This window comes from Oxyura jamaicensis, chromosome 1 (assembly GCF_011077185.1).
Source record: "Oxyura jamaicensis isolate SHBP4307 breed ruddy duck chromosome 1, BPBGC_Ojam_1.0, whole genome shotgun sequence".
In the NCBI taxonomy this organism is placed as follows: Eukaryota; Metazoa; Chordata; class Aves; order Anseriformes; family Anatidae; genus Oxyura; species Oxyura jamaicensis.
In genome coordinates, this window is record NC_048893.1 from 102,793,341 (window position 1) to 102,821,329 (window position 27,989).

At 38.1% G+C, this 27,989-nt stretch overlaps 1 protein-coding gene across 3 annotated transcripts; it reads left to right on the forward strand.

Annotated features, from left to right (window-relative positions):
- On the forward strand, window positions 1–27,823 carry CHODL (chondrolectin). 3 transcript variants are annotated; one of them, XM_035315429.1, is made up of 8 exons: window positions 1–142; window positions 15,306–15,618; window positions 16,298–16,455; window positions 19,770–19,817; window positions 20,194–20,277; window positions 22,891–22,993; window positions 25,140–25,212; window positions 27,111–27,823. In XM_035315429.1, exons 1-7 carry the CDS (start codon window positions 16–18, stop codon window positions 25,207–25,209), a joined length of 903 nt encoding a protein of 300 aa, XP_035171320.1. In that variant the 5' UTR covers window positions 1–15; the 3' UTR covers window positions 25,210–25,212; window positions 27,111–27,823. The 3 variants fall into 3 exon arrangements, with proteins under 3 accessions (XP_035171320.1, XP_035171319.1, XP_035171318.1); XM_035315428.1 differs by lacking the exon at window positions 25,140–25,212 and adding an exon at window positions 25,344–25,422; XM_035315427.1 differs by lacking the exon at window positions 25,140–25,212.
- The last annotated feature ends 166 nt before the right edge of the window (window positions 27,824–27,989 follow it).

Consider the following 27,989-nt stretch of genomic DNA (forward strand, 5'->3'; position numbering starts at 1 on the left):
GCGGGCACCGCCGGCATGGGGGCCGGCGGGGGGCTGGGGCATGTTTTGGTGCAGGGGCAGGGGCTGGTGGCCCTGCTGGTGGCCGTGCTGGCGGCCGCCGCGCTGGGAGGCACCGGGACGCTCGCCGGGCGCGTCCTCAGTGGTGAGTAGCGGGGCCGGGGTCGGCGTCGGGGGGTTTCGGCTGCCGGGGCAGCGGTGACAAAGCAGGGGGATGCGGGAGCAAGGCAGGAGATCCATGAACTTGCGGGCTGGCGGCCGACTGGTGGGCGTGCTCCTCAGCGGCTTCGTGCTCGGCCAGCCCGGCTTCCTGGGGCTCCCGCGGTAGCCCGGCGTCTGGTGGCCCGGTGTGGACTAGGGGCTGGCCGGCTGAGAGTGCCTCGGCTGGACCGGTGCTCCCAGCAGAGCCTGGAGCAGCTGGGATCCCGACTCGGCAGAAACAGGAGGCTCGGCGGCCAAACTTCTGCACTAGCCTTGAGTCGGCTCCTGGCATCGTGGGGTTTTCCTGTACAGTTTTAAGGCTGTCTGCCTGCCTGTGTGATGTCGCTCTAACTGCTTAAAACCAGAGCGTGGACTTGCTATGGTGTCGTTCTGAGAAACAGCTATGCAGTGAATGTTTCTTCTCTTTGTAACATAGGCAGGAGGAGGAAGCAAACTACTAAGGATGTACAGCATAAGTAATTTTGTTATGGGCGGGTGTATCTACAGCTTTCTTAACATGAAGAGGAAGACAATACTTCAGAAATCTGTATCTAAAATGTGAGGTTAAACTTAGTGTAAGAGCTTTAGGATCCCATTTTGTGTTTCCAACGCAGAAGTATATATGCTTGGAAGCTGCTAAAACTAACAAAAAGGTTGTTCTCAATTGGACTTTGGGTCAGATCCTCCAAGCTAAAGCTAATGGGCTCTTGGAGGTGTGTTGGGTGCACAAGCAAATCCAAACATTTATTTTGAAACAAAGATTTACACACTTGGCTGCACTTGTTAACGCGTTGTGTGTAATCTCTGTCTATGCAGGTAAGAACGTGTCTCTTCATAAACTGATTGCAGAACAATGCGAGTTAATTTTATATGAGCTGTCTCAGAGGCTGTGATGGTAAAATGTCAAGGAAAGTTGTAGGGTTTTTGGTAGCAAGCAGCAGGTTGCTGATTTCAGGCAGTTTCCTTCTTACTTGCTAATGGAGTAGTCACTGCCCACTGCAATGATGTCCTATTTGTTGCAAGTTCATGTGCACAGGTAAGGTGTGCTTTTGTGTGTGAGAGAAATTATCTTTCAGGAAAAATAGTTAAGCAGCAAGTTCAAAACATTTTGAAAAAGCTTGCCTGCATAGAGTGTACCCAGAAGTGTAATCTCTTTCTGTTAAAAACTGTATAATACAGCAAAACTCTTAGTTTAACAATTCAAATGAATACTATACTGCACTTTGTTGTTGTAAGTAATAGTGAAGGTTGCTTGTCCATGAGATTGCACTTTGCCTTTAATATTCTCAGTGTGTGCCAGTGGAAATCTAGACCCTTAATCTTCTACCTGAATCTTGTGCATTTAAGTGACATATACAGCAAAATGAACAGAGGTCCAGCTTTTAAAACATTGTACATAACATGTACCACATAGACAAAAATAGGTGCACAAAAGACTTGAGGTTTTGGAGAGAATACAGGCTATACCTTGTATATCAGTGAATTGTTTAAAAGCATGCAATGAGTCTCATGTTGCTCTATTACGCTAGCTAATGTTTGTCTGATTTAATACAGGAGATTTGAAGTCACTTACAGAAGGAATCATTTATGTACTATTAAATATATTGGCTGAAGTTGTATTCATTAGGCAAAGGGAATCCATTCTAGGCAGTAATTGTCAAAGATATTTAGCATGCCTATTTCCAGAAATACTGGCAGGAGGGAGGACTGACTGTTTCCCACCTGAACCACACCCTTCTTCTGCCACGTGCTCGTGGATAGGTCTAATGCAACTGGTAGTCTGCACTCTTTCAAGCAGGAAACAGTACTGTTGAATCATTGGACAGTGTTTGCCATCCACATCACTTCAGTCTAGCTTATCTGTATACAATAACCAACTGTTTGGACTTAAAGTTACATTAAATTTAGAAGTCTACATGTTATACAGAACTGATTTTGAAAAATTGGTAATTTAGGCTTCAATCATCATAATCTACAGTAAATGGAAATCTCTCCACTTTCCAAATATGTTTAAAAATATAATCCCTATCATTTACATTAAAAAAAATGTTCCTGAAACTGTCATGAGTGCTTGTTGAAACTTGTTGAAAGATTCCCATTAACTGCAGTAAGTTTCCAGCAGTCCTAGCAATAATTGCAGAACTGCAACTATTTTGCCCACAGCAGCAAGAAGGCACAGAAGAAAAGGTCTACACTTTCAAAATGCTATTTCCTTAGCTAAAGGTTTCCTGTTTCTTTTCTTTTTTTTTTTTTTTCTTTCCCAAGTATGTTAGTCTTCCTAGACTATCAATCAAATAGATTATTTGCACCAGGCCATTCGTATTTAGGCATTATTTCTGTCATCTTTAATTTGGCAATTGCTAAAGAGAAGTTCTGCAAGTAGTTTCAAATTTTTTATGTTGCTAGGCAGATGTATTGAGCAGTGCTCACAGCCTCCCTATCAGAGAATCTAGTCTTGCCAGAGAATTGATTCTTAAAGAAAAGGATCAAAGCAGGCTCAGGAGAAACTGCTGAGTCTGCCTTGCTGTCCCATGACATCATAAAGAACATAAAGTGATGATAATGCAGTTTGCAAAGATGCAATTACTTTAAGTATCTATTGGGCAGGAAAGATGCAAGCTAATCTTATTACTAATCATTTAACAGACTATGTATTAATCATAAAAAATATACTTTAATAACTGCCATTTGCTGTCCTTTTATGTTTCTAAGGCTTTTAAATTTTTTCTTTTCACTATGGCATTGTATCAATAGCAGATTAAGTACTAGATTCAGTATTTTAAAGCAGAGTGTGTCTATTTTGGTGTAAAAGTAATTGAATATATAGAATACTGAATAAATTTAGACTTTTGGAAAGCCACAAAACAACAAGTTTTTATTAAAGGCTCATTTGCTTCAGACACCTCTGAGGATGTAGATGTTCATTTGCACAGCTTATTAACTGGATTTGAGATAGCCATAAAATAGTGTAAAGTAAAATCATTAAAGATGTATTTTCATGGGTAATAAATTGGATAGACATAACAAACCCTTTCTCAAAAGACAAAATTTAATTTAGTTCAGCTGGCTTGGACTGTTTATAACATATGAGTTTTGTCTGACTTTAATGTCTTTCAGTAATTTTGGTAGATGAAGCCTGCTGGTTTTAGTAACATGGTCTGTTATTTTTAAGCTACATTGATAGCTCAGAATTTGGAACAGTATTAGCAGAAAAAGCATTGCCAGTCTCATCTAGAAGAGATATGGTGTTTGTTACACAGCTATTGCATGTGTATTTTGTTGCGAAAGTTCATCATTTGATTCCATACTGGAAAGTTTTTTAGTGGAAATGCATATCCACATATTACAAGATCTTTTTGTTTGATTGATTTAAACATGGGTCTCAATCATCACTAAAGCTGAGACTTTGAGAACTGCAAGAGAAGTTGGGCATTTAATGCCCACAGACTCCTATATTAATTCTCTCTTTCTGCACCTATTTTTACCAGTGTCTTCTTGGGGACTAGTCAATGATCTGGATTCTTAAACTGAAATGAAATGATGACTCTTGGATATATGTTTTTTCTAAACACTCTTTGCTCCTAAGCAATAAATTACATAATATTTCACAGAAAGACACTTTATCTTAGGTAAACTGCTGTGACTCATAGTTAAAAACACAGTAGTGATAACTTGAGATGCTTGATGGTGGATGAGTCCATAGCAGGGTAGAAATACCAAAGTACTTAAATCATTTTCAGGAATGAGACTTCTGTATGAGAAGCAATCCCCCTATATATCAACCTGGTAAAACTTACCTTGCTTCTGGGGAGTGTTTTGCAGGCTGGACAGACTGCAGATCTTTTCAGGGGATAAGTAAAGAGAGAAGAAATACTCTAACACTTTGTCTCAGGTGAGCATGTCACTTTTCCAGGAATGGAGATTCTCACTTTAACTATGTTTTTCAAAGATGAAGTAAGGCATTGCAGTTCTCAAACTCATGATTGCCAAGATCCAGTACCCCACTTGACGGGCTCAGGAGAACATACTTACCACAGGGTGATTCCAGATATGATGCATAATTGGAGGGACAGAATGGATGTTCTGCTCATCTTTCACAGCTTTCTTGCTCCCAGTGAGACAGGGTTGGTGTGTTGTCCCAGTGCAGCAGCTTGGTGTCAAATGGTCTCGTCCTTGTTGAAGTCATGTTCTGTACCTTGAGTTTACTTCTCTGTAGTTCAGGTCTGATCCTGTGAAGATGAAACTTCTAGATTATACGCTGTTTGCAGGAAAACACTCATTGATTCATAAAGTGCTCTGTAAATTTACAGCACTGCTTTTCAAAGTTTCTTTTTAAGACTAATTCTCATAATGAGTTTCTCTTCTCCAGTCTCTCATGTAAAAATAATGTATAGCACTATACATAAAATAAGAAATAAGATGCAACAATGTCTTGATAGTAACTGTAATCCTATATTCACACCAAGCACTCACTAGCCTGAAATGGCTGGTTTTCATGCTGAAGAAGCTCCCACCACTGACAAACAGTAGGACCTTCAGCTCCAAGCAGTCTTAAGAAATAAGTCAAATTAAACAGTTTTCATGGCCTTAGCAAAATCTAAATGTAGCTGAATTATACAAATAATAATTCTAGGCTCACTTTATAAGCAGTGCGGGAAAAAATGTATTTTTTTTGTGTGTGATTAATTTCATTTTAAAATATATCTTGAAAATACTGCAGATACACCCAAGGAACACCTGTTTCTTTCAGTTGTCTACATAGTGAGGTTGGTGAGCAAGCTCAGACACAGACAGGTCTATGAAGGTCTGTTCCATTTTTGTACAAAATTAACTATAGCTAGTTCTAAGTTCCCACATATGAAAAGTTGCTTTTTTTTTTTTTTTTTTTTTTTTTTTTTTTTTTTTTTTTCCTCCACTCTTTCAAATAGAAGGTGTATGAGCAAGGACTTGTCTATTGCTATCTTTTTTCATTATGGGACTACTGCAATAAGGTAGTCATCACTCTGTTGCACTCTTATACTGAGATGCATGTAAGGTGATCCACTCTAGGAAAGTTTCAGTCCACAAAACAAGGAAATGAATATAATATCACATTTGTACATAAATTTTCCTTACAACTGTTGTAAATATAGGTCTCTGGATGCAAACACATGAAAATGTAATTACATGAAAAATGAATTCAAATTTCATTGAAAAAGAATAAGAGAACGGCTGATGCTTGCTGTGGGTACTGAATAGAAAAGAGTGTATTTTAATGGCTAAAGATTTATGAGTTATTCCCTTCTAGAGACAAGTAAGAAATGAGCAAAGAGCAGAAAGCCTCAGAAGTGTTAAATTTATGCTTGTGAGGAAATACTGTTGAGGGAATCTACTGATGTATATAAAATTAGGTATATGTGAAAATGTCTGCTGGTAGGGAACAGATTAGGTAAGCTCCATGCTCCCCTAGGCTGGCACACGTGTCAGACCCTACAGTTTCCATCAAGTCTCTTTCATAGATTCATAGAATGGTTTGGGTTGGAACAGAATGGTTTGGGGTTTTATTTCACAAAATGCTAAGAACAATTTACTAGCTGCCATATCATGCCTGTCTTAAAATTATCTAGGAAATCTGTTCTGGTCTTTACAGCCACACTGAAAACTAGTGATGAAGAGACTTAATTTGCCAGTCTTGTCAGAGTGTTTTTGTCAGTACTTCATTTTTGTTGTTGTTGTTAAACAGCTGAAATGTTTGAAATTGGTGGAACATTCTTGCTGTCTTTACACTGTGATATATCAGCCTCATTGCAACTACCTGAAAGGAGGTTGCTGCAAGGAGAGTGTTTCTCTCTTCACTCTTTTCTCAAGTGATTTCTTTTGACAAAGTGATAGGACATGAGAAAACAGTCTCAAGCTGTGCCAGGGAAGGTTCACTTTAGACATCTGAAAAAATTTCTTCACAGAGAAAGTGGTCAAAAGTGACTTGGTTTAGTGATAGGACTTGGTAGGTAAGGTTGACTGTTGGACCTGATGATCTTAAACATCTCCTCCAACCTATATAGCTCTATGATTCTATATGAAAATATGTACTGTTTGTGTATATAGAAGAATTCAAAAAAATGAAAGCAATCAAGCAAAAACACTGCTAAAGGTTTCAACAGTGAGTGTTTTAAGTCTTGGGTAAATAATCCATATACAAGCAGACTTGTAGATACATAAATCTTTCTAATACATTTCCTCCTATTTTGAATAGGCTCAAACAGCCCCCATTGGCATTTGGGTGTTATCATTAGCCTCCCTGCTTGAATCTGTGGAATTTAATAGGGTTGTTAGTACCTATGAAGTGTTATACTTTGGGTAGCTTTGTAGATTTCTTTAAATAAGCATAATTCATTGCTGGGGAAATGGAAGAATGAGTATATATTGTAAAATGCCAAGGAGCCTGTTGCTTGCAGTGACAGCATTGCTAGACCTATCAGAGACAGAAGGGGGGGAAAGCAGATCTGACATCAGTCTTTTCCTCCTTCACATAGGAAAAGGGAAGGCAACTTGCAATTTTTAGGGGTTGTCTTAGCAACTCTGTCAGCACTTAATGTGCATGATGAACCCCAAGGACAGTGCAATTGTGCACTGGCTCCTTATCCAAGCACATGGCTGTCTGCTATGCGCAGTCCTGTGATATATACGCTAAAGTTCACATGATCAGAAGAAAGGAAAAGAGTTATTACAGAAGAAGCTAAATGGATCTCGGGCTTTAAATTTATGATGTGCTAGATATTTGAAACAGAATTGATGCCAAAAAGTAGGTATGTTTCACTTAAAAGAAAGGAAAACTGTCAGGGCTTTAATGATTTGATTGGGGGGGGAAGTACTTGTGAAATATTTAAAAGATTTTTTGATGCCTATATATCACACAAACCAGCAATTAAAACTGCCTAATTGTTTCATAAAAAGGGATATTTATTTTCTAGTTCAATGCACTTACCCTGTATTGATTCACTTAATTGTAATTGTATGTTTTTCTGCATGGATAATTAGAAGCTAATCAACATTTCACCATCCGTAATGAGATGGTGATATCAAGCTACTTCTTCACAGCTCTGTTAGAAGAGTGCCATGTGTGCCAGTGCTGTGAAGCTAACTACAAGAAATAAATGTGTGTTATTTTCTTTGTAAAACGAGTGAATAAGCCTATCACTGCCTGGGGAAGATGACAGACTTTCATGAGGGCAGGTATTGCAATTCCCAGTACTTCTAGAACAAGCTAGTGTCATTTTAATTGTGTTTTTACTCAGCAGATGGAAAAATCCAGGTGTTAGTGAAGGGGGCAGTTATAACTAATGATCTTTAATAGCCAAATCAGCACTGCCCAATGCCATTTTACAAACAGAACTGTCACCTTTCTGATGGCTCCTTTTTGTAAATGTGTCGGTCATTGTCTGAGAACAGTTGTTATTCAGAAATAACCCATTCAGCTCCCTGTCCCCAAAAGCACTTGGCAACACAATAGCATAAATAGCAAATGCTGGTACATAGAAACTTTTTCTGCAAGATATAAACCAAAAATCAATTCTCATGGCTATAAAGAGGAAAATAAGACCTGGAATGGACTAAGACAAATGCTTCTTGTGTAGCTCTGTATTCTGCTCAATTGTACTGAACTGCAGTGTGAACAGTGTAATACAGTATCTTTTCTTGCAACTTCCCTCTTCCCATTTTCTTTCTGTGCATTAGTTCTAGAGATGGGTGTTTTGCAGGTGTCTGAGGCTTCTGTCATCATCTTTGATTCACAGGATATGGAATGGTTAATAGCTGAAGATAAACGCATAGGTAGCATCTATAAAATGGCAAGTAAATTCTTTCTGTTCTTTCTCAAACACAGGCCAAATAATCTATCATTTTTACATGCTAAAGCATAAGAATTTGTCAAGAAACTGATTCTATTATGAAAATTATTGTAAAAATACTGGGGCATAGATAAGCTTTGCTTAAGAGAAGAACAGCCTCTCTTAAGAAACTTCACTTATGTGATAATGACCATATGATAGGCACACAGACTATATGCCTGCACAAATATCTCCCTGAAGTACAGCTAATTAAAAGACAAATGACATTCAAATATTTCATATAAATACTTAAAAGCAATTCAGAATCTTTGAAAGTTTTTTTTTTTTTTTTCTTGTTTGTTTTTAATAAACATCACTTTAGAGAAACTGTATTATGACAGTTAAGGTATAAACCCTAATCCAGGAAAAAAGCTTTACATCAATGAGTGACTATTCTCTCTGCAGACTTAGATATGAAGAGGGTGGGAGGAAAAATACTCCTAATGTACCAGGAAAGATTCACCAAAAATACAAATTGAATTCAGTATGCTGGACGGATACAAGTATGATGTAGTAAAACATGAACAACAACATATCAAAACATGACCAACAGCTGAACCAAATCAAAATATGACTATATGATACAAGGGACAGTTGACATGATGTATCAGCTTTGAATCAAACTGTGACTAGGAAATTTTCATTCGTTTTAGCCTCTACTTACCGCATTCTAAAGTGGGACTTGTGGAACACCCTGTGTCTTGCATGCTTCTTACACAGCCCTTGAGGTCAATGTGCTCACACACATAAGTTTAAAACCAAGCCTGGACTTCATAACACAAGCAGAGAAATATATCTAGCCAGTGGAATATTTTGGTTAATTTACATTGACTTCCGTCATGCTATTATTTCATGATCTCTTTCACAGAAGTCCCTGTCTTTGTTACTTTATTTTCAGAGGCCTCCATCAGCCTCATTCTGGCCTTTGGGATTCTGGTTAGTGTTAAATGTTGCACATTTCTTTGCACCAAATGTTCCTCTGCTTTTTCTGCTGAATCCATTATCTAGTAAAAAGTCAGTATGAAAACAGGGGACTTTCTATAGCAGGCTTTGTACCCTCCTTTGTTCGCTCTTTACACATGCTATGCATATTCACCTACTTTTCCCTGCAAATCTAGGTGAACACTAATGGTAGCTGAAGTGAGCCATGGACTGTAGGTTAGTTTATTAGGTTCAAGAGGAAGGGAGATGGGATTTACTGGCACGGAGCTTGTCTTTTATCTGGGATTTCCAAAACTTCACGCTGAGTCATGTTCATTACTCAAAATAACTTTTGTGACCTTCTTGGCCAATGGGTTGTAGATGGGACTGAGCCTGTGCACTAAGCAAGGTGACTCTTTGAGATGGGTACTCTATTAGTAATTTTTGTCCTCAGTGACATACATCATCATAAATTCTGTCATGATGGACCTAAAGGAAATTACTGATTCTGTTTAATGAGGCATCATTAATAAAACATAGTGGAGGCATAATTGATCAAAATACCAGATGTATATTTGCTTGTTCCCCCTTTTCTCAAAGGAGATTTTTTTCTTGCAAAATTACATGCAGAAATGCTTTAACTAAGTATCAAGTATTTGAACTAAAGCTAGATTTGGTTCAATGTTACCAAAACATTCTATTATGGAGCTGCTGTGTGACACCCAAGGACGAAAACTAAGCCATGTGAATGCAATGGTGGTTAGCACTTCTTAGAGCAAGTACTGTACCCTTGCTTTCTTCAGCCACAGAGATGGTGAGACAAAGTGAGAGAAAAGAAATCTAAATCAGATTCTCTGCAGTAGGAATTGCTAAGACTGACGGGGCTGAGGGAACAGGGCCAGAGTTTTGTTGTATGGCTGGTGTATGCAGGAAAGGGAGAAAAACATAAACACCTTCAGGTTTGTTCTCTGATGAGGAAACTGGAGACCTAACATTGCAGTTTTGCAGTGCAAGAATGGGAGGGAGAAAAGGGAACATTCTGTCAATTAATTGTTGCTTCAACACAGCACGCTTCCCTCAAGAAACTTATTAGAGCTCTAGTGTTGATGAAAAGTTAAGATGTGGGTTTATGTCAGCAAGCCAAGTATGTTTTGCTTTTCTTTATGCCTTCTTCTGACTGGGATCTGAGCTGCCCTGATTGGGAGAGTGAAGGTTGCTCAAGGATTAAGGAACTAATACACTCCACGCAAAGAAGGGTATAAGTAACTCCACCTTCACATCTACAGATGGGGTTGTTTGAAACATCAACTTGTCTGAGCATCTGTAAGGGATAACAGTGAGAATAAATTCTTAGATCTTATTAATTGCATTAGTTAGATCTTTGGTCTCTTGTTCAAGGGAGGACTAAACACATTTATGTCTTCTTTTTTTTTTTCTTTCTGAATGTGCTGTGATGAAACAATGTTTTCTTTCAAGTTTGTTTTTTCATCTCAGACAGCGTAGGGCAAACTGTGTGGAAGGGTTGCAAAGGCCTAACTTCCTATGCAAACTGAATAAATATAGGTATCTTATCCTGATTCATCCAATAGACTTGATTTCAAAACTATTTCTATTCAGTTGTGATAGGAAAATTGGAATTAAAGTAACGTTGAAATAGCAAATGTTGCTTTAGGATTAAGAGTAGGGTGTTGACTGCCTTAAAGATGTTAGAAAAAAGTTGAAATAGCTTATAGTTAATGTTTCCATACTTATCTCCTGTGCAGTGTGGTCTGTTCTGTCATTTTCACTAACAAATTGTTTCTGCTTTGTAGTTCATAAAATAGTAGTGAGACAAAGCTGTAAAAAATGAAGCTTGAAAGCTTGACATCTCAGCATGCTCTGTGAAGAGCACTAAAATGTTAACTGATTTGCCAGCTATTAATGCACAACTGCAGATTTCCATTAACACATTGATCTAGCTCCACAACACCAGATAAAAGTCTCCTTTAAAAGAAGAAAGAAAAGATTCATAGAGGGTTATTACCTAAACATAAGAACCAAATTAACTGGAACAAAAAATATTCACAGCTTCTTCCAGAAAGCTTACTACTTTGCATCACACTTCATTCATGCAGGTTAGGTCTTAAACTCAAATATTTCTTAGTTGCTTGCTGTTTTCTGATTTTGTTTTGATGTATATTATTGCACAAATGATCAGCCTGTAAAGAGGAAACTCTTTTTTTTAAAAAAAAAAAAAAAATAATATATATTTTATGCGTATTTGTGTGTAGAGGGCAACAAATGAAAGGGCACTGGAACAGCCTACCCAGGACAATGGTCACAGCACCAAGCCTGCTGGAGTTCAAGAAGCATTTGGACAATGCTCTCATACACATGGTCTGATTTTTGGATTGTCCTGTATGGAGCCAGGAGTTGGACTTGATGATTCTTGTTGGTTCCTTCCAAATTGGGATATGATTATATGGAAGAGCAGTAACTTAAAAGTTAGCTTGTATATGAAGTCTCACTTGTTCAATTTTTTAGCTTTATAATGCTGAATTTGAGAGTTAACAATGCACAAATATCTGCAATAACAACATTGTCTACAAAAAAAGTGGTTCAGATCAGTCTGAATTATATAGTAATATTAGCGTACAAATCTTCATACACTGGTTTTCACTAACCATTTTAGATAAACCTTTGGGTACGAGCTGGGCCTTTACTTCTGTATTCTGGATGGTCCCAAGAAGGCTCCCTGCTCAGGGTGCATTAACAGTTCCAAGTTGTTACTGGGCTTCATGAAACAGGATCATACCAAGTGCTGCAGTAGCACCTATTGCACAGTTTGCTGCCACTGTGTATGACAAGTACCTGTCTTTCTCCCAGCTCCATACAGTCCCATGTTTTCTTCAGCTTGGTGTCAGTGATGGAGCTGTTAACGCTCCAATATGGAAGGTGCATCATCATACAGTGCAACTCACAGCTTATGGGCACACGTTCTATAGCAGCTCAAAATGGCACATGCTAGTTGGCACCCTAAATTTCCCTGCAGCACATGACTAGTCATCATGCACCTGACTGGAAGACAAGTACACTGAAGAAGCTTGATCAGTTGGTTAACAAGGACCCATTTCTCCTGTTGGAGAGGTCATTCAATGCAGGTTTTAGGGCAGTAACAGAAGAACGGGGAAAGTGCATGGGAATAGAGTGTGAGGGGGCATTTCAGGCGCATGAGAAACATAAGGGGCAGGGGAGTGGAAGTATGATGTTATGGATGGAAAGCTGGTTCCTTTCCAACGAAAGGGAGGTGCAGCAGAGGCATTGACATCTGTAGTGGCCAACCCACTCGTTTTAGTGGTTTGAACAGAAATCATGGCAGCGATATTTTGTTACCTGAATTTTCTTGTTTTGTTACCTGAATTTACTACTTAATGTCAAGGAGAATATGTGCACTAAATTAAAGATTTCTATAGGACTTTTTCTAAAAATTGTCTGGGAAATAAAAACAGCAAGACAATGGACAAAGGAACCTCCTTAAGTATGCTTATACATCTTGAATTAAAGCTTTGAATTCAATCTTTAGTTACTGGGAGGGGTGTGGTCCAGTTGCTTATAAATGATTACTGTCTTATATAATTCAGTGCTAACCTTGCACTCTTATGTACATATATGTACTCTGGCAATAAGCCATAGTCACTCTCCCAGTGATGAGGATCAGAATGTTGAACAGCTCCTTCCTCACTGTGCACTCTGTCCTGTCAATGATACAAAGCTCCTGGGAAAAATTAAGTTGTGTTAACACTAGGAAAATTTGAATTGCAACATTATATATAAATGAGTTGAGCTGTGATTTCATATGCAGCTTTCATTCTTGTACTTCACACTTTTGAGCATTTAGACTTATCACTTTGTTACTTTGATAATAGGGGTCTTTTTTCTTTTTGTTCAAAGCAGTCTTATGAAGAAACACATTATTTTATATGCATCTGTAATGAACTGCCTTCCCCTTGATTCTTCAGCAACATTGCCCAGCTAGGACTATGGTTCTTTCTACATTCAATGTTACAGAAAACAAAAAATATTTGGTTGATAAGTAATTTAGATAATGTCTAGTACTTATCACATTGGTAGCCTTCAATAATTCTTATTTAGTTCAGGAGAGTTTATTTCTCAATGGTAACAAAACATACTGGAAAAACTGATCTTTTAAAAGGTGCTTAGTTTATTTCCTTACATACTTTTTAGAACCCTTCCCGTGTCCTCCAAATAAACTCACTGGAGTTCAGCAGCATCTGATAAGTGAGCTTGCGCAAACCACATCTTGTATATGTTGAATAAGCTCTAGAGAATCTCTCTAGTTGAAGATAATTGTTTTTCCATTTCGGGAAAAGGGCATCTGTCTTTCTCAGCCTAATAACTGGAAGGAAAAGACATTATTTCATTATTTGTCTTTTTATTTTTTATTTTTATTTTTTTTATTATTCTTTACAGACAAAACTCTGAAGGGCAAGGGAAAACCTTTGTGAATGCAGTAGATCAAGTGCTTTTTGAAAGCATTGTAGGGATTTTTTTTGCGGTATCTGCTAATGTCTGGAGCTCCTGTTGGCTGTGTTAAGGGACATTAGGAGTGTGGCTGCTACCTCCAGCACCTCTGGTTCCTGCTCTTCTCCTGCCTGGTCCCTGGAGTCCAGCCTGGTGCTTGGGGTCCTTGCCAGGGCTGGGGGATGCAGCTGCAGCTGTGCTATTTACAGGTTCAACCTGTAGCAAAGCTGAGCACGTGTCCCACAGACACATAGACAAGGCGCTGCCTTCAGCAGCACCCATGTGGTAAATAAACAGCTGTCTGTTTATCTCTAACATGGGCCCCACATGGGTGCTGCTGAAGGCAGTGCCTTGTCTGCAGCAGTCTGTGTGACCAGCCCTAAGGCATCACTCTGCTACTTGTCGGCTGGTTCAGGTTAAAGTTAGCTAATGAATACATGTGCACACGCAACCCACACCAGGCTGGGGAGGATACAGACACTTGCACCCCCTAGAGGCTGTCACCAGGCGCGCAGGCTGTGACCGGTGGCCCCACTCCAGCTGCTCTCCAGCTGCTAGCATGTAGCCCTGCACTCGCCTCTCGTTAGTCTTCCCCAGAAGCTGTTTTTTTTTTCTGGGACGTGCGCCACTCCTGGTGGTGGTGGTGGTGATAGGGGTCTAGCTGGGAAATGCTGCCTGCTCCAGGAGCTGGTGCTGAAAGCATATCTATACACAGGACAGAGAGTGAGAATACAGAGAGAAAGAATTAAGGAAATACTTAATAAGAAGCCAGTACAGACTGTGGTCATGAGGTGCAGGGTTCAGTCAGGCAAGCATACTGACTGGCCCCATTTTACACATGACTAGCTGCTTTTATACCCCTTTCTGTTCCCTCCTTGTTCCTCCCCAGTCACTAACCCTGCACAGTCTCTCCTCAGTGTGCATCATCCCACCGACACCCCCCCACACCCCCCTGCCAACATCCTGGTCCCCCAGGTTTGCATCCTTACCAGTTGCTAAGTCCTGTTTACACACAGTTTCTCAGTTGCCCCCCAGCTGGTGTCAGACAAGTATTTTTTTATTGTCTTTTCCGTATTACATTTCTCTGCCAGCTTTGTACATGTATATTGTTTATGGCTTCCTCTTTTTTTTTTTTGTTTTGTTTTGTTTTGTTTTGTTTTGTTTTGTTTTCCTTTTTTGCACTGAAGAAGTAATTGATCAGGTACCCTTAGAGGAACCAATGCTCTCTTTCCACATACACCTAGAGGCTGTATTTAGAGATGCTATAGTGGAGAGTAGCTATGAAGTCCTTGTGAAAGCAGCCTCTCAAGGTCAGATAGCAGAGCCAAGAATGTGTTAGCTTCTTCCTGCCACTAAAATTTAGAAGTTTAAACTTTTTCCTGGTCAAATAGTTTTGATTATCAAATAGAAGTGGAGTTGGCTCATTTCTATGAAATAGATACGAAAAGCTACCTTCTAAATCTTAGCTTTAACAGAAGTACCTGATGGTACAGTCATTAAAAAAGAGAACATTTTTCTAGAAGTTGGTGGGAGTTTTCAGTTTCTCAGAGACAGTTTAAGAAGCCTTGGGAAGAAAGCCATAGATTCCTATGTACTAGTGGGGTATGAGCTATGTTAAATTCAAGCTAAGGCTTCCAGCAGTATCTCTGTATCACTGTAAGTCCTTCCATAGAGGGGCTCAAGAAAAGGTCTACTCTCCTTCTACATCACTATATTCATGCTATGCTGTACTTTTTTCTTCTTCTTCTCATTTGTCATATTTGTTAATATGCTCACCCACCTATTTCTTATTATTTTCAGGTCAAAAGGTGTGCTATGGTGACTTCAAGCGTTCTTGTTACAAGATAGCTTATTTCCAGGACTTGTCTAGACGTGTGGGTTTTCTGGAGGCCCGCCAAGCTTGTGAAATTGATGGTGGGGCTTTACTGAGCTTAGAAAGTGAAGCTGAGCAGCAACTAATAGAGAACATGTTGCAAAACCTCACAAAGTCAGGCTCTGGGATTTCTGATGGAGATTTCTGGATTGGGTTGTGGAGAAGCAGTGATGGACTAGCCACCTCAAGTGCTTGCCCTGACCTCTACCAGTGGGCTGATGGAAGTATTTCACCATTCAGGTAAGTCTGTAAAACTGCTTCTTGAGAAGGTTTCATGGAAAAAAATGGAGGGCAAAATGCCTGGCAAGTCTTCTGTAGAGAAAGAAGCAGAAAGACTTGCTGCCCCATGAAGTTAACAGTATGGCTCCTTAAATTCTCCAAAGGGGAGCTGGCAGCAAAGGTTTTCAATCTGAATCTGTGAAAGGATGGCATAGTGTACGTCCAGTCTAAAATTGTCCTTACTCCCATTTCAGACAAATTCTGCAAGACTGGCCACCTCAGATCAGGCAGGCAGCCAACAAGTAAATTAATGCATGTTATTTAATTCAAATCATTCTGGTTTTACCCTGTCTTTTGAAAGAAAACTTTCATTTCCTTAAGAAAAAGGCCAGAATAACAACAGCTCACAGGGGCAGGTAAGAGTCAAATAGGAATGAAAATGGGTAAGAAAGCAGCAGAATGTCATGTCTGCAGTGATGATTTTGGCCAGATTATTATTATTAATATTTTTAAGATCCAGATATTTGTAGCCCAGGCCCTAAACTCCTTTCACAGAGCTGTTGTGAGAAATGCAGCTTATCTTTGAAGACGATGGGGCCACTGGGGTTGACATTTCTTCATTGATATTAACGGCTTTCCTTGATGTTCTGATGAAATTTATCATCAACATTTCAAATTTTTTATTTATGTATACTGCTAGAAATTGGTACACAGATGAGCCTTCCTGTGGAAGTGAAGCCTGTGTTGTGATGTATCATCAGCCAACTGCAAATCCTGGTCTGGGAGGGCCATATCTTTATCAGTGGAATGATGACAGATGCAACATGAAGCACAATTTTATCTGCAAATATGGCCCAGGTAGGTGACACTAAAGTCATATTTCACAGATGGGACCCTTTCTTAGAAAAACAATGCCTCTTGATTTATGAGGGAAGCTGAAAATATAATGTGGTCACACCATTAGACCTGCCCATGATACTGATTCCTTTGGCGTGTGAATGGCAGAGTTGATATTAATAGAGGATGTAATGTATCTATTTATTGATAATTTAAGTAAAACTATCTGTATCCAATAAGAATGTTTTCAAGGTTAGCTTCACTATCACGCCTTCTCAGGTTTACTTCAACTCATTCAGTAGTTTATTCTCCATTAAGTATTTTAAATGGCCATTTTCTAATTCCTCTGCTTGCTATCAAGTAGGACGACCAGAGCATCTCTTGCGCCTACTGCAAAAAATTAAACTGTCTCATACCTCTGATATTTTATATCAACGTATGTATATGAGAACTATTTCTAATAGTGTTGGCTGAAAGAAAAAAAATAGCAATTCCAGAACAGCAGGAAGAAAATTCTGCATTCACACATGTAGATTTATAGATACAAAAAGCAGAGGCACACTAGTTCAGATAGTGGCAGAAAAAGCCAGATCTTAGGCAATTTGGCTGTACTTCCAGACATGACATAGGTTCTGTATAAGTCAGCAGAGGAAATGTGAAATATAAACTGGAACACAGTGCAATCAGAAAAAGGACATGAAAAGTAAGCTTACAAGTTGAGCATGTAACAGCTTCTCCTTTTGGCGGTATTTACAGTAAATGAAAACATGTTTTTCAGTAGGATCATGCAAATATGTTCAAGTAATTTGTGGTGTGCCTGCTTTTCAAAAACTAAGCTGGAAGTCAGAATGCATATGAAATCCTACTCTTAGCAGCTATTTAGCCCACCTAACTCTGCAGTATTTCCTACTGTTTTCTATATTCATGATCTAGCAGCGATCACAGTCTTTGGAGATGATGCATTTGTTTTAGAGATTCAGCCTATTTTCTTCCACCAGCTTTGGTGGATAGAAAATTGTGTCACTGTCTATTGTCTTAATGGTGTTAATAATGGCGATTAATATTGCAAGTAAATTCTGAATACTTGGAAGGTTTGATATATCCACACATTTAACACCCCACCCTCTGTTGTTTCTTCTAAAACTGTTAGTGTCTATCACTGTCTTTTGGTGATTGGTAATCATGTTGGTCATATAGGCCATTCAAGGAACTGCGATCTGCAAAATACTATCACTTCTACAGCTGATCACAATTATTTTGAAATAAGAGAATAAAATAAAATAATAACAAGTTTTATTATAAAAATAGCAGAATAGCAAAATTATAACATCCAAAAATGTAAGTTTGATTAAAAGGGCTCAGTTTTAAGTATATTTCATATCTTTAAAAACAAACAAATGTAAGTGAAATAATCATTCTACAATAGTGAACTACTGATCATTCCAGCTGTGATCTGATAAAGAATTATTAATTCCTATTGTTTTCTCTATCAGAAAAAAAAAAAAGCTGGATATTTTGAGTTTCCAGAAAACAAACTGATAAAAGTAACAATGAAAATGAATTTATATTTTTTTCACCATGTATAAATAAATCACTAGTGTATAATGAGGAATGTTACATCAATAAGGCAAACAATAGACAGATTGTTATTGACATAATTGTGTCTAAATACACTAAAAGCAAAAGCCCAGCTATTTACTTTCCATGCTGCTGGAATTGTGCTTGTCAGCAAAAGACTATTCTCCAGAAATGTATTTTTGTATCATGTGGAAGAAAAGAATAGATGTATGCATGTATATAAATAGGTATATAACATTTCTTTCACTACCTGAAGAAAATACCGCAGTGTAAGAAAATTACATTTGCTGTCTAAAACCCAGGAAGACTTATGAAAGACCTTCCTTTTCTCTCCAAATAACAGTAATAGCTTCAACTTCAACTATTTGTAATAAAAAATGCAGCCAATTTACTAGGACTGTTATGGTGTCATGTGGACATTGAATTTCACTTTTTTATCCAAGCATGTTGTTTTTCACAACATTCCTGTCTAAGCATATGGTGTTTGATAGCAGTCATAGGCCAAAATGGAGAGGTTGTATATGTTCATGATGTAGCTGCTCTGATTTTATCAGCAGCAAGTTCAGAGTAGTCCTTCATCGGGCAGTCATATTCAAGCAGCAATTTGATTTCTGGTAGTCACTTTCATTTTGAAGCATTTAAGCATTGTTGCAATGTTCAGTCTGGCTTTAAATCATATTGATCATTCACTGATCTTAAACTTAATTATAGGTTGGTAATTGCAACCGCTTTTAGTTCCTGTCCAGCCCCTGTAGGTTTGATTATACAATTAAATTAAAAACTCATCTCCTTTTCTGCTGTCTAGAGTGAACAACTCAGATCTTAGTGGTATTCTTTATATATGGTCAAATGTATCCAGTTTTTGCCAGAGGAGATGAAAAAATTACTTTTGCTCTAGTAGGCATTAATGTCTCTTTGATTTCTCTCAGCATTTTGTGTTTATCAGGACACTTAGAACTGCAGGCTAGTAGCAGTATTATATTATCTTAGGATAAAGGAATGGTATTTAAAATATCATGCAGATTCTACTCCTGTGCCCATCCTTACAATGTGAGGTTACTATTTTTGTAATCTTTATTTTTTTTCTTTTTTGTAGCAATAACCGTAAGTAAACTTATAAGCCTCTGCAGTACAACTCAAAGCCATGATTTGGTCCTGCAGTTTCTTATGCATTACAAGGAATATGATGCTATCATTCCTATCTTGGTAATTTCACTTCCTTATGTGATACTTTAGAAACCACTGCCCATTTAGGGCTGCCCATTGTAAAACCAAATTACATGAAGCTGACATCTAACCTCAAAAACTTGAGCTTCTTTATTATGCTTTATAGCCAACATTCTTTAGGCATTATTTCAAAAATCTGAATAAGACTTAAGTATTAATCAAGAACACTTCCTTTCTTACACTGTTTTAGTATCAACTACGTAAATGAAACTTTGGATATGTTAAGAGTTTTATTCAGCACAAGAAGTTAAGAGATTCAGTGATTTAGCCAATAACCTAGTAGATGCCACCAGGAAATGGAAGTTCAATTAACTATAGCCATTTTCAAAGGAGAGGGAAAAGTATGAACTAGAGTGAATTGACACTAGTATGCAAATAGTCTTTGGTATGAAAACTAAGTGCTGAAAAAAATAAGTATTGTTTTGAAGAATATTTCTATATCTGTTTATACCACATGCAAAATAATAAAAGTATCTGTTTTATTACACATTTAATTCTTTAACTATTGATTTCAAATATTGATTTAACAGACAATGTCTTAGAAAAAGAATTAGGAGACAGAGCAGAGCCAGATTACGGTAAGAAATTTTGATACACTGAATTGAATTGCAATAATAAATAACTATAAGAATAACTTACCAGACCTTCCGAGAATTACTCAAGTTTAACAGACATAGGTTAGTACTGGAACATGTGAAAAATGTATCTTATAGAGACTAATAGCTACAAATATATGGCTATAATTTTAAGTACTACTGGTCATAATTCTTGTTCCAGATATAAACACAATTGTGCAATAAAGTCCTATTTATGCACTTATATGCAGCAGTTTAATCCTGGAAAAGTCACATTTTCATTTACATTGGAAAAAATAATTATGATTAATTTATTAAACAACATAACAGCTATATTTTATACACATAGTTTTTCTAAAAGATCTGATATCCTTTCCAGGTATTTTTCCAACAGTGCCAGCAGGAAATCCATATGACACACAGAAACCAGAAGATCAGTATCATATTATAGCTACTGAAACAGGTAATATGTTCATAAGAACTTAGAGCTATGGTAAAAACATTAACAGAGGACTCAGTTAATTATTAACAACTTCCATTATTATCTATGGGAGGAAGCAATCTGTTGCCCCAGAGAGTGCCCTGAAGAAGAACACTTTTGAGTTGATTTCAAGAGTCCTACATGGTCCTACTTGTAACTATGGAAAGAAATATTTACATGTCCCCCCAATTTTTTATCCAAACCTACAGTTTGGCAGTCCATGAAGTCTGTACTGCTGTCTCTGATCCAGGTGAGTCTCTGTTAGGGTGTAAGATTTCACCAACCCTCATCCAGCTGTGGAGCATTTTCTACTAGGGCTATGATAGCCAATGCCTTGTCTCTTCATCTCCTTCCATCTTCTTCCCCCACATGATAAACAAACATATGGTGCTTATCTTTTTATATCTGACGCCTGGGGATCACAAAGAAAGCACAGAGGAATCCTTTCTAACAGACAGGGCATGAAATTTGCAGTTATCTGTAGATTAAGCACTATGTCATACATCCTCAATTACCCTGTGTTTTAACGAACACCACACAGAATCACAGAATGGTTTGGATTGGAAGGGACCTTAAAGACTGTCTAATTTCAACTCCCCTGCCATGGGCAGGGACACCTCCCACTAGACCAGGCTGCTCAAAGCCCCATCCAGCCTGGCCTTGAACACTTTCAGGAATGGGGCATCCACAGCTTCTCTGGGCAACCTGTTCCTGTGCCTCACCACCCTCATCGAAAATAATTTATTTCTAATATCTAATCTAAATCTACCCTCTTAAAAACCATTACCCTTGTCCTATCAATACACTCCTTGACAAAGAGTCCCTCTCCTGATTTCTTGTAGGCCCCTTTAAGTACTGGAGGACTGGTATAAGGTATCCCTGGAGCCCTCTCTTCTCCAAGCTTAACAACCCTAACTCCCTCAGCATGTCTTCATAGGAGAGGTGTTCCCGCCCTTTGATCATCATCATGGCCCTCCTATGGACTCAGTCCAACAGATCCATGTCCATCTTGTGCTGGGGATCCTAGAGCTGAACGAAGGGCTCCAGGTGGGGGCTCACGAGAGCAGAGCAGAGGGGGAGACTCACCTCCCTCTCTCTACTAGTCACACTTCTTTTGATGCAGCCCAGGATATGGCTGACTTTCTGGGCTGCAAGCCCCCACACATTGCTGGCTCTTGTTGAACTTCTCATCAACCAAGACACCCAGGACCTTCTCATCAAGGCTGGTCTCAATCCATTCTTCACCCAGATTGTATTCATGCTTGGGTTTGCCCCAGCCCAGATGCAGGACCTTGCCTTGTTGAATCTTAGGAGGTTCGCACGGTCCCACGTCTCAAGCCTGTCCAGGTCCCTCTGGATGGCATCCCTTCCTTTCAGTGTCAGCTGCATGGCACAGCTTGGTGTCATAGGCAAACTTGCTGAGGGTGCACTTGATCCCACATATCACCAACAAAGATACTAAACAGTGCCAGTCCAATACCAACCCCCCATGCCAAGAGTGGTTAAATGCTTCGCTGAAAGTACTGTAAAGAAGGTGCTTGATATTTTGAAAATGGATGCCTAGGATGCTTACTATAATGCTCTCAAGTACTTCATTGAGCAATTTCTGTTCTGAATTATGTCCTATGCCCTGCAGTTCTTGAAGAGTGGTAGCATGGCCTTAATTCAAGGAATGGAACAACTCTGAAAAGCAACTCAGGATTTTACAGGATTACAGCACGGTATTATGGAAAGTTGGCACTCCCTTTCCACATTTGTTGGCTGAATTTGAGCGAGTTCCCCGACTGATGTTCCCACTGTTTGCAACTCCAGAGGAACAGATAAACTGATGAACTGTATTTTGAAATTTATATTACTATTAAAAAAAAAAAAAAAATCAAAGATTAATCTGACACTAACAAACAAACCCAGCCTTTATCCTTGCTAGTGAAAATATGTTCAGAAGAGAAAAATGGGTAAGAAAGTCTTCACAGTATATACCCTATGTGTATAGTGTTATAAAACACAGGTATATACTTATTGAAAAACAGACCCTTTCTGGAAGCTGTAAACCTCATCTTCTATTCTAGGCAGATAATAGAGTCCCAGCTTGTACCATTTCCCACTCCTTTGGCCCAGGAACATGCAGGGGACCTTCTTCATCTCTCTCCACATTATTCCTGGACACTTTATTTACGTCTTTTAAAGGGAATGGGAAGAAAAGAGCAGAGTTTGTTCCTCTTGTAGTCCTGTGTAGTTGGGAAACCATAATTTATGAGCAACTGAGTTGACAGGTTATATGCACTGTAGAAATCATTTTAAATACTTGAGTTTTCCATCACAAAATTGGAAATCTTGCACTGATGCACAAAGAAAATGTCAGAATTTTAATCGTCAAGATATGCTTTTCATATCATCATGGAAGTAGTATTTTATTATTGATATTGCTGAGTCATCTTTTTGGAGCTCTTCCTAAAGAAGAAATGCATAAATGATAAATGAATGATAAATGCTGCTTTTTTTTTGTCTGTTTGTAAGATTTATTCCAGATTTTTACTCACGTGGTCAGGTGTATTTCAACATGGGAGGCATTAATGAGAACTTTTTGTCTTGTAGGTATAATTCCAAATCTAATTTATGTTGTAATACCCACTATACCACTACTGCTGTTGATACTGGTGGCTTTTGGGACTTGCTGTTTCCAGATGCTTCATAAAAGGTAAAATATACTAATTCAAAATGGTTCTATAATGCAGAATTCTTGTTTCCATTGGCAAGCTATTCATACTGAAAGACTGCTTACATCTGTCCCCAAATATGCAAAGAACCATCTTTTCATCTATTAAAATCCAAGTAGTTTACAGATGTTAGAGCTGAACATTCACCTTCAGACTTTTCCACAAATAAATTAGAATAGTTCCACATCTCTCAAAGTACGTTGCCACTAGGACTTTACCTTTTTCTGAAGATTTGCTGACCAATTGATACACTGAGCTACTGTCAGCACTTTTATTTCACTTCTTCCATCATGATTACCTATATAGCATCTGGGCTTTAGAGAGTAATATTGGGGTCCTCAGTGATACAGGGCAAACTCAAGGACTCAGTTCACTTTCTGACAAAAAGGACCGATTGTTCTGAGCAGCACTAGCAGCTGTTTAATGATGTTTCAGTTCACATCCCATATGAGCATGATGGGCTACCGGAGCAGGAAAATTGAAAACAAAAAGCAAAAATTAGTTTTGAGCCACATGCCAGTGCAACTTTTTTGTGCATCATGTATCTGTCAAAGAAGACACATAAAGTTAAATAATATAGCATGCACAGAGGTGGTTCAAACAGTCATTATTATTATACAAATAGGAAACATTTCAGCTAGTGAAACAGGATATGTTTTGATTCACACTTAAATACTTTTGACCTTTTTTCCTTCTCGAAATATGTTATACCAAAATATGACAATCTATATGCATTTTTTTTTTCTGAGCTAGTCTTTCTGTAACTTTCAAGGATATTTTTCATTCTGCATGCATTTCATAGTGTGTTCTCAAGTTAATGTAGTCAGAGAAGTTTAAACTTAAGCATATTTTATGGATAAAAAATATTTTTATAAAATAAGAAGAGTAACAGATTCAGAAGCTTTGTTATCCCTATTCTCTTGAAGTGCAGACACACTAGTAGGGAATTTGACAACACTGTTTCAGAAAATTAGAAAAAAGATTTTTTCCTCCTTACTTTTAGTCTTTTAGTTTGTATTTCTCATTTAGCACTTCTTAGTAATATGTCTCATTGAGAGAACTGAACATATAAAAATGGTATTTTGAAGTCTGCCATATAAAATAGATTGTGTCTTAATGATAGACATTTCCCTATAAAAAAAAAAAAGGAAAATGCATGGTTTCCAAATTCTTTATGGCAGGCAAATTCAGGCTTGTGAAAGGTTGTATCCAGACCTTGGCAGCTGGGCTATAAAAATTGGCAACTCAAAGAAAAAATAATAAAATATTCTTTTGTATAGCAATAACAATTATATAAATAATCTAAATCTGGAACACATGCTATAATGGACCTGGATTTATTGGTAAGTATAATGACATACATGTTCATACCTTTTCTGGAAGATTTTTCTCCCTGTGAAAAAGGATTGTGGAGGCTGAGGCTCTCAAATAGTCTTAGGAAGACAATGAGAGATTCATGGCCCACTGAAATCAATAGAAATAGTAGTGTTGACTTCAGTGGGCTTTGATCAGGCCTTGGATGCTATAGCAGTTCATACAGAATTAATTAATCTGAACTTCCAAGAAGTAAATATTTCATGACAAAGGTATTGGAAATTCATCTTGGAGGACTGTGCTGTTAATTTATTGGTTTGATAGACTAAGTGATACAAAAATCAGGAAGAAAATAGATTTGAACTAGAACAAAAACATTTTTTTCCAGACTATTCATTTTGAGTTATACTAAAGTTTTTAATAGAGGAAGACAAAATCGTTTTTTTTTTTTTTTTTTTTTCTTTTTTTTTTGTTTTTGTTTTGTTTTTTTTATTTGTATTCTGATATAATCAAAAATTTGTTTGTTGAAACAAAACTTTCTTTTTAAAAAGTGTTTGCATGATTATTTTCAGTTATATTTCCACATATAATGTAACACATTTAATGTGTTTTTAATTTTAACACATATAATGTAAAACATTTTGGTTCATCCCAAGTACACAGTTCTTGGGCAAAAAACAAATCAAAGAAAGAGTCAACCACTTCAACATGATCAGCTGGACAGTGCGGAGCTTTAAGAAAGGGATTCTGTCCTGCCGGGGAAGGAGGGATCCCCAGCTTTCTGAATGAACCTGATTTCTCATTCTTTTTTAGGCTTCCACACCATGGTGACCTTTCTTCTGAAAGCCACAATCCATGGCCAACCAGGACATGCCTAGCTTGAAAGGTCATGACTAATTTTGCCTGGCATTGGGCTCTTAAAGGGTAGTAATAAGGCAAAGCAAATCATCTTCCCTGTAGCTAGTAGAAATGATCAGCTCATTCATGCTTAGATGCTCTCCCTTTCATTTCTTCCAGGGAAGCAAGGAGAAACTGCTTCAAAGACCCATCTCCATTATCATCTGAATGCCTTGCAGAAAGTTTAAATTCCAACCTGGTATATGTCTCAGCTTCTATGATTACATTTGATGGTCAAACCAGCAATATGCTCAACCTATTTATTGCACCGTTCTTACTAAAACCTGTTTCCTGAACCAGATGTATAGTTGTTGGAAATCAGTATAGGTTCACTGAAGATAAGCTTGTATTACACAGATAAAGTTCTGGCCCAAGTTATTTGGAAATTGTTCCTGATGTGTGGCAAGAACTCTCAATTCAAAGCATTTCACCAGAAATTTAAAAAACATGCCTGATTTTGCTCTATTAATTTGGAAAGCAGTAGTGAATCAGTTTATTAAAGAAAGAAGTACTGAAACTACTTGATCCGTTGCAATTACTTTGTTTATAGCATTGTGGCCTGATCTAAAGTCCACTGAAATCAATAGGAGTCTTTTCAATTACTCCAATGGGCTCGGGTACATAATGCATTACTTTGTAGGACTTCAGAGGTAAGTCTGGAGGGACTGAAAACTGTTCAGCTCCCTCAAAGTGCATTTTAAATCAATTCAGACTCACATTTATATACCAGTAACTGAGTAAAACTGAATGTATAGTACTGTTGGGATCTTGACTCTCAGGTTTCCAACTTACAGAATTGTGTGCTGGCATAAAGGACACTTCTTCTGTTTTTTACTTAATTGGAAAACAGCCTGAAATATTCTGTCCACAGACTGAAATACTTTTACTAAAATGCAGCAGCAGAGGCTCATAAAGTGCCTATTCTTTTCAGCAGACTGCAGTGCACTGTCCTCTAGCATGTACGTGAGGGAAGGTGGTGCACTGTGGAAGTCAGACCAGAGAAGATGATACCCATATGGAGAGACTGGCCTCATTTTACAGTGTGCTTCAGGGTTCCCTGTGAAGATTAGAGTGAATGGTTTTGCAGTGTTCCAGAGCAAGTATTTTGGGACCAATTTTATCCTTTTTACTCAAAACAAAAACAAACAAAAAAACTACTATCAACAGTGCTGAATGAAAAATAGGCCTAAGGAAGCTTTCTATTGATCATTCATTGCTAGGAGTCTGACTCATATCCCATTATTTCATTATAAATTAAGTAGAGATCTGAAGGGAAGAGGCTATCTGGCTTACCTGTACATGCTGGCACCCGTTAGTGTGTCACAGTCACAGGGGTGCAGCTCCAGGATGCGTGTGGGCACGGTTGCCGTAGCCACCCTGGGTGGGTGGGCTTGTGCGTGTTGGACACAGGCTTGGGGATGCATATACTCCTGTCCTCCATGCATCCTTCCATACCAGGGAAGTGATCAGCCTTCCCCTGCCCTGCTCAGACAGTGGCCACACAGTCATCCACACCTATTCCTACAGAGTAGTCTTTTGCAGAGGGGTTTTAGCCTGTGGCTAGAAATGGAGAAGACTATACTGTATGAGTAGGTGTGGATGAATGTGAACAGAAAAATAAAACAATAAATACCATCCAACTTCACTGCATGGGAGGAACTCTCCTAAACAGGGTGGTCTGGTAATGTTGGTAACAGTTTCTTACCTTGACCCACCACTGTGGCACTATGCTTGATGCAGCATGGGCATGACCCTTATGTGGTTGGGGAATCTATGCCAACAAAAATGGCCATCAAACAGGGGATGATCCATGTCTGCTCACAAACCTGATTCAGGGCCTGTAAAAGTACACAAGCACTGAAAATAGTTTATATTTTTATTTTTCAGTAAAGGAAGAACAAAAACAAGTCCAAACCAGTCCACACTATGGATTTCAAAGACGCCTAGGAAGGACAGTAGCATGGAGGTATAATGATTTACTGACTGAAAGCAAAGCAAAAATAACATTTTGCAGTCAGGCTGTATTATAATGTCGTCTAAGAACATTAGCTTGGAATGGCTTGAAAATGCAAAGGATCTACAAGAATGAACTCTAAGCTCCCCCCTGAGGCAAATGTTCAGATCATTTTTATATACTGTTTGATTATTAATTCAGTAATAAAATATGCCATGCTAAATAAAGGGTATGTGTTTATTTTGTGAAGAGATGTAAGTTAGCTAGTTGTGAGTAATGAAATGAACACAGCATTTGAAGTTTTTATGAGGACATATCTACAATGTGCATAGGTTTTAAGATAGATTATTTGTAGTTAAACAAAACCTCTTTGTTTCCTTTGGTCTCTCATGCATTGTAACCTAGTTGATATACTGTAAATGGAACTGATAATTTTACAGTGTAACAATATTTGCATAAATGTTTGATACAAAATATTTGTTTAGTATTTATTTGCATGCTTAAGACAGTTTTTGATCCTAAGGCACAAATTATTTTAGTATGTATAAACTATTCTCACTGGCAGAGACTGCTGCCATGTTATGACATTGATCTGCTGTGGCAAAATTCAAAGATTCGTAAAAGTCGTTTCATGTTATATAATGAATCCACATTGCTGAGGAGTGATCATATCTTCTTGACATATTGGTACAAGGTCAACATAAATCACTCAGCAAGAGGTAAAACATTAGTGAGGTGTCCCTTGAATTTAGCCTTTAGTTGTTAAGTAAAATTTTTTAGTTTTTCAGAGGAAAAAAAAAAGTGTAAGTATC

Excerpts from the sequence above, each read along its gene's own strand:
- CHODL (XM_035315427.1), top strand. The coding sequence starts at position 16 with ATGGGGGCCGGCGGGGGGCTGGGGCATGTTTTGGTGCAGGGGCAGGGG. Across the intron at positions 19,818-20,193 it reads CAGAGCAGAGCCAGATTACG|GTATTTTTCCAACAGTGCCA; the intron begins GTAAGAAATTTT and ends TATCCTTTCCAG. Across the intron at positions 22,994-27,110 it reads TTCCAGATGCTTCATAAAAG|TAAAGGAAGAACAAAAACAA; the intron begins GTAAAATATACT and ends TTTATTTTTCAG.